This window comes from Haliotis rufescens, unplaced genomic scaffold, assembly GCF_023055435.1.
Source record: "Haliotis rufescens isolate VD_foot unplaced genomic scaffold, xgHalRufe1.0.p SCAF_26, whole genome shotgun sequence".
In the NCBI taxonomy this organism is placed as follows: domain Eukaryota; kingdom Metazoa; phylum Mollusca; class Gastropoda; order Lepetellida; family Haliotidae; genus Haliotis; species Haliotis rufescens.
In genome coordinates, this window is record NW_025963957.1 from 1,739,546 (window position 1) to 1,746,794 (window position 7,249).

Genomic DNA, 7,249 nt, shown 5'->3' on the forward strand with positions numbered 1-7,249 from the left:
TTGCCCCAATTGGAGTAAAGTAGGTACCCCCTATCCTGTGCTTGTAGAAAGAACTGACAAGTGGGAATGGGTGGTTATGATGTGAGACCTGGCTGATGGTTGGCCATCATTCCTTGACGACATGGGGAATGTGGTTGCTCATGCTATCAACCACTGGTTTATCTGACCTAGACTTCATTATTTACAGGCCACCATGACATAGCTAGAATATTGCTGACTGGTGTAAGTCCATATGCAATAAATCACTCACCTAATGGTTTAACCTTGTCATGTTTTGAAAGGACAAACAATATTCAAAATAATATTTTCCAATATGTTGATTCCTTGCAAATTCCTTCATTGATTAAGGTTCTTTGCAACAAATTAAGGTTATATAGGTATGTCAAGATAAATGTTTTGATTGATTCTTTCTCAATTTTTCAGACCAGATGGTTTGAAGTACAGTCCTGTACAGTCCTGTCCTGGTGATGATGACGTTGAGTCAGTAACCGGGACCAAGTCCCACTTCACCAAGATGGACACTGACGCCTGGCTGCAGATGTTAGCAATGAAGGCAGCAAGTAGGGATGACGTAACATCCGACTGTGCCGACACGCTCAAGTCGCTCTCCCAGCTCACCAAACAGAACATCCAAGCACTAGATCTGATGTCTCCAGCTCTCAAGCCTCCTCCGAAGTTAGATGATGAAGTCTCATCTGTGTATTCATTAGATCAGGAAGGCTTTTACACCTCCTTCCATAATGACAGTGGCTTGAGGCGCAGCACAGCCACATTGGATGAGGATGTGGATAAGATGTCCCCTGTGAAGGAGGCTCAGAGTATGCTAAGCATGTGCAGCACGAACACGGTTGAGAGCGTCATCTACAGACCTAGGGATGGAGAAAAGCTGGCATCCCCTGTCAGTGTAAAGAAAGGGGGTAAGTGCCCTCCACCACCACCACGCAGAACCAGCAGTATGGAAGTCTGTGCTAAGATTTCCGAGAATGACAGCAGTAGTTCTGGAGGAAGCACCTCTACTCTCAACAATGATAGATCTAAACCTGGCCAAAAGGGTTTAGATTCTTCTTTCTCTGAATCTGACCAAGAAACCATCTATGCAAGACTCAAAACCAAGACCAGAATTTCATCCGGCATGTATCCATCCTGGTGCTCCGTTTCTGATGAAGACTCCACACCAGAGAGTTCTCGAGAGAAACTTATGAATGGGCACAAAGATGTCAATGGAAATGCTTCTAAGCTTTCGCCTTTTTCGAGAAGCATTTCCCAGCCGACATCAATTGTGATGACAGCCGGACAGGATCTATCCCTCTGTAATCCTACAATGGTAGGGTTGTCAGGCAAGGGAGAAGATATGAATCTGGATTGGGAAGGTCATACGCTACCCAAGAGGCAGTTCTCATCAAAGATGATTGATGATGAGGACTTCACCACTAACTCTTGGCCAAGGTCTGGTATTCTGAAGAGAGATAAATCACCCAATGGCAAAACCCCCAAAACATTGAACTTTGCACCAATGATTAATATGTTTGATCCAAAGTCACCTCAAGGTGTGCAGCTACCTTTGCCTGATATGTCCTCCTCTTCTTCTGATGAGACAAAGACCTCAGCAAACTCACTTACAAGTGCCTCAGATGATGGGTCCTTCTACAAGCTTGCTATTCCTCTAGGTACACCTGAGACTGTGAAGAAACATCATGGAAAGATTCCAATGAAATACCAACCCATCATAACAGTCAAACCTAGACCCAGATCTGCTACAGATGGCGGTCAGAAATCTGGTGCTTATGTGAAACTGTCCCCTGGGTCCCAGCCATCACCACCAAGTCAAGTTGTGTACCCTACTAGTGTCATCAAGCCATCTACCTCTACTCCAAATGCATCAAAAACGCCTTTCAGAAATCGCTCGTCTAGTTGCAACAATCGAGTACGAGCTCACTATGCATCCACAGACATCATGTCACAGAGTTCAGGGAGCTCCTCATCCATCCCTTCCATCTCTTCATCATCCGATGGTGGCTACATGGACATGAGGTTGGCGACTATCAAGAGTAACCAATCAGACACTCTAAGCAGTAATAGCTCCATTGCCTTATCTGACATTGACTCCAGCAGCTTGACATATGTCAGTATGTCCAGTGCAAACAGTACCCCGACAAACTCTACCCTCACCTTGACTCAAGATTCAGGATCAAATATGTCTGTTCCAGAAGACAAAGACTCTTATATGACTCTTGGGCAGAACCCTGTGAAATCTATAAAAGACATGGCTGTTGTGAATGGGCCCACAGTGTCTAGTCCCCCAACCTTCTCCAGTTTTAATGGACCAAATACCAGATCATTCACATCAAGCTTATCCCCATCTCCCACTGTTGAAGCACCTAAAATGACCTTGCACAGATCTTCCACAAATCCTCAAATTTCGTGTGGTTCTCAAGGTGTTTCGCCTGCTGCTTACTCCTCCATACCTCATTCAAATTCAAGGACAAGCAGTCAATCTCATCGACATTCCCTGTCTCCTCATCAGTCAACACCAGTGAACCATATTCCCCCTAGTCAGTCCAGCTCAGTACAGAGACCATCTGTTCTGGCAGTGTCACCATTACAACAGTCACAACGTCCCAAAGACAGGCGCAGATCTGCTCCTCCACTTGGACAGTCCCACAGCAGTTTTTACTCTCAAGGCTCACCAAATAATGCTTATTCTCAAGGATCGCCAAACAGTGTCTTCTCTCAAGGATCACCCAGTGGTTTCTATTCCCAAGGATCACCCAGCAATGCTTACACTCAAGGATCACCCAGCAGTGTGAGGTCAGCAGACTCGCAAAACTCTGCTAATAGTCGCAGTGACTCCTACAGAGTAGCCATGAAGACAGAATATGATCAAGAATCGCCGTCAACTCCCAACCGGGCTGAGTCATATCGAGTCGCAGTCACCAAGACAAACTCAGCTCCCCCTGCAGTTGAACCAGAAGTTCCTAATAGAGCTGATTCCTATAGATTTGCAGTGAGGAACACTAATGGTCTTGTAGACAGTTCTCACAAAAGGAACACTTCTTATCGTGTTACTCTTCATGAAGGTGAAAGAGACAGTAGACTTGATGCTCTAAATTCATGGAATGGCAGTGGTAAGGACCTTCGTAGAATGTGCATCACTGACATTGACCAATTAAAGTGCTATTCAGATGATGATTCCACCAAAAAGACAAAGGAAAAGAGTGGAGGAGGGATATTTGCTACTATCAACTCATCCAAGAAAAAGATGAGTTCTAAATCAGACATTGAATCCTCGCTGAGACCAAACAAAACACCATCTCCTGACAGTGGGAGCAAAAGGTCAAGCAAGGCTGATAAAGAGAAGGACAAAAAGAATGCCAAGACAAGGTCCTCTACCTACATCAGATTTGATCCGATCTTTGAGGACAAGGAAGACTTCTTCAATTCATCTTCGGACACTCTTAGGGCACAATCTGTGTCGTCACTGCGGCCGCTCTCTGCATCACACTCGAGTGAAACGCTGACCACAGAGGAGGGTCCCTTGTTGGCGAAGAGGTTGCAGTCTCCAGGGCCTGTGGGGAAACACAAGGGCTCAAATGGCAAGAAACCGGTGGATGAGAGAGCTGTCATGTCAATTCTAGACAGCATTAAGTCAACAATAAAATCTATTTCTGGTCGAGGTCCAGATAAAGAAGACAACCACTATGTAGCCCAGAAGTATGCTGCAGACATTTGAGGGTTTGGGTAGAATGTACAGTGGAACCCTATCAGTCTAGACTGTGCCGGTCAGAGACAATTTGTCCAGATTAATATATTTCTAGATTAATTAATCAAGGGTACTTTGTATTGTCCCTTTGCATGAATGTTGATGTCCAAACAGTCATTGTCCAGAAGGTGGCGTTTCCACACTGACGGAGTTCAGATTAAATGGGTTTCACTGTATATACTGTCATTGTAATGTTTCCATAGTGACTGATCAAGGTTGTATTTTCTAATGGGTATTAGATGTCAGGTCCATGACAAAGTCATTCCACATGGATGGTATTTGAGATCAAATCTCCATTTTGTCACACATCAAAAGCCAAAATATATGGGTAAATAATATGTATATTGTCATACCGGTAGATACTGGAGGTATAAGGAGGTGGTAATTATTGGGAGTGCACTAACATGTAAGAATGATACTGAATAAGATCTGAAGTGGATTTCATTCCCAAATTATATAATAAACTACAAATAAACTTTATCAGTGAGTTATATGCAAATTGATTCCATGAGATGGGAGTATTCATCTTTACACCAAGCTTAAGCCATGTGGTACTTTTGTTGTATCGCTTTGGTGTATTTTAAATGTACAAGGATTAGAGAATAGGATGTGATAATATCCAACATTATGCCACATGTATACATGTGTAGTGGTCAAATGTTCAGTATGTTTGAATGGGTATTATATTATCATGTTTGTACTGGTGCAGTATTTGACATATTAGTGATTAAGTTATGAAACCTGGTATACGGAATGTTCGAATGTATGTCAATACCCTTGATTCAGGTTTTCATAGAGATTTACTGATTCAAAAAATACCTACTCAATTATCACCAATATTAATAAAAACAAATTGTACAAATCAGTCAAACTGCTGAAAATATATCTCTGCAAGTTTAAAAATATGTAAGTGATAATTTACATTTGGGCATTGCAAATGTATGTTTATGGCACATAATTGAAAATTCTGGAGCCTTTTATACACCAAAGAAAGGTATCCACATTTTATCATTTTGGATTGAGTGTCTAGGACATGTAAATATGCTAGTATTTAGTAAATGGTTGCTGAATCAGTAATATTTGATATTAATAACAAGAAATATCTTCTTTTCTCATGTAAGATTTGGTGCAAAAAAACATCCATCATAATAGATTGTGAATGATGTCTGTATAATTGAGGGAATGGTTCATGATAAAAGATTGATCTTAGTTATTTTAACATACATGTATGTTATGTTCATATTCTTCAAAACAACTCATACTTTTTAAATAGCAATCAGCTTTAATACCTCATGGGTTGATCTGTAAATAGTTTGTTCATCAACATGTTGCCACAATGATAATTTAAGGTAAATATTCAGTTTTCACCACTCATCACATTGCCATTACTGCTGCTTATTCATACACCCACTATATCAAGTAGTCATTCTTATACTAGCAATTAGTTGTTTTTGTTATTGTTTTTCACTGTAATTCAACAGAGATTGACGTTCTGATATTAAAAAGATATTGGTTATTATTCAAACTGATTTATAGGAAGAAATGTCACTGTATTTTAGATACTTATAAAAAAATAAATTAATTGAAGGATCCATGAATCAAATCCTGTTAAATATATTTACTGCAATGACTACAATGTGTTCAGTGCAAATGCTTTTCTACTACTGCCATGTCATGTAGTCATACAAATCATTTCTTTTCTTGTCATCGGAGAAAGCTTGTCTAAGTTATTTATTTATCATTGTTAATCTAATTCCTGGAGTCATCGCTATTCACAACTGAAGTCATATTTTCATAAATATTGTTTAAAATAAGAGGAAAACATTATCTTTCTTTGTCATTGATTCAAGATGTTTGTCTATAAACTCATAAGTGTCAGTGATGACATGTAACATGTAGATTGGGATGTAAGTACTAAGGTTAATTACATGTTTTTAATACCCCATATCATGCTATCGTTATTTACACAGATTGTTACGATCATGTGATCGTAATTGCTGATTTTACCATCCTATACAACCCCACCTAGTAGGACTTCATCTATCCATCCTGTTGGATTTTATGAGGCTGTACATTTTGCATTCTAATCATCTTTATTTGTTTAGATTGTTTAGCTCATTGAGTGCTTTTTGAGTTAGAGTGACCATCCTATGATGGTTAAACAGTGTGCATATTTACTGTCAACATTCCTAGAATCAGAATAAAGTATTTTAGATACTTAACTAAGTTCTTGTGTTATTGAAATCGCTATTGAGTTGGGGGCATCAGAAAGTGAGTGATTACCACAGCAGTAACTCAGCAGTTTTCTTTTTTTGTGGTTTATTGATGCACTCAGCAATATTCAAGCTAGATGACGGTGATCTGTAAATAATTGAGTCTGGACCAGACAATCCAGTGATCATGAGCTCATGACATCATGAGCTTTGATGTACATTTGGGATACAATGACATGCATCAACCAAGTCAGCGAGTCTGACCACCCGATCCCGTTAGTCACCTCTTAAAAAAGCATGAGTTGGTGAAGACCAATTCTAACCTGACAAGTATGGGTTGGTGAAGACCAATTCTAACCTGACAAGCATGGGTTGCTGAAGACCAATTCTATCTTACAAGCATGGGTTGCTGAAGACCAATTCTAGCCCGACAAGCATGGGTTGCTGAAGACCAATTCTAGCCCGATAAGCATGGGTTGCTGAAGACCAATTCTAACCTGACAAGCATGGGTTGCTGAAGACCAATTCTATCTTACAAGCATGGGTTGCTGAAGACCAATTCTAGCCCGACAAGCATGGGTTGCTGAAGACCAATTATAAGGTGGATCTTCACTGAGAGTGACAAGTACTGCTCAGGAGGAATGTGTAAGTGCAAGTGGTATAATAACTCAATAATTTGTGAATCTTTTAATTTTAATACCCTACAAATTCCTCCTCCAAGTCAATTTGATTTATCAAGACTGGAGGTGATGCACAGATTTTTTAGTTAAAATAATTTATTTCTTTTTTTGTAATTCTGCAAGTGATGACTATAAGTCTACCAGCAAACTTAGACATTTAAATATACTAACATCAAGTACTTCTTTTCAAATAATAGAAAAAAGGTGTATTCACTTTTTAATAATTACAGCATATTTATCATAAAGAGTGAGTGAGTGAGTACGGTTTTACGCCGCTTTTAGCAATATTCCAGCAATATCACGGCGGGGGACACCAGAAATGGGCTTCACACATTGGACCCATGTCGGGAATTGAACCCGGGTCTTCGGCGTGACGAGCGAACGCTTTAACCACTAGGCTACCCGACCGCCGCTTTATCATAAAGAACTTGCAGCGGTCATACAACTGTCCTGAATCTAATATTTAAGAACCGTAACGTTTTCTTCAACAACAGACCTACTCCTTACTGGCAACATGTTAAACTACGTACTGATGCGTTCACCAGATGGATCTTCAAGCCCTAGCAAACAATAAATAAGTTTTTTATACATAAAGT

At 40.1% G+C, this 7,249-nt stretch overlaps 1 protein-coding gene across 1 annotated transcript in view; it reads left to right on the forward strand.

Annotated features, from left to right (window-relative positions):
* The window catches only part of LOC124141455 (serine-rich adhesin for platelets-like), a 67,872-nt gene extending 61,886 nt beyond the window's left edge, over window positions 1–5,986 (forward strand). Inside the window, exon 5 of the mRNA XM_046509480.2 lies at window positions 424–5,986. Coding sequence (XP_046365436.2) covers window positions 424–3,730 — 3,307 coding nt within the window. The 3' untranslated portion in view covers window positions 3,731–5,986. The remainder of the gene's footprint in view (window positions 1–423) is intronic.
* The last annotated feature ends 1,263 nt before the right edge of the window (window positions 5,987–7,249 follow it).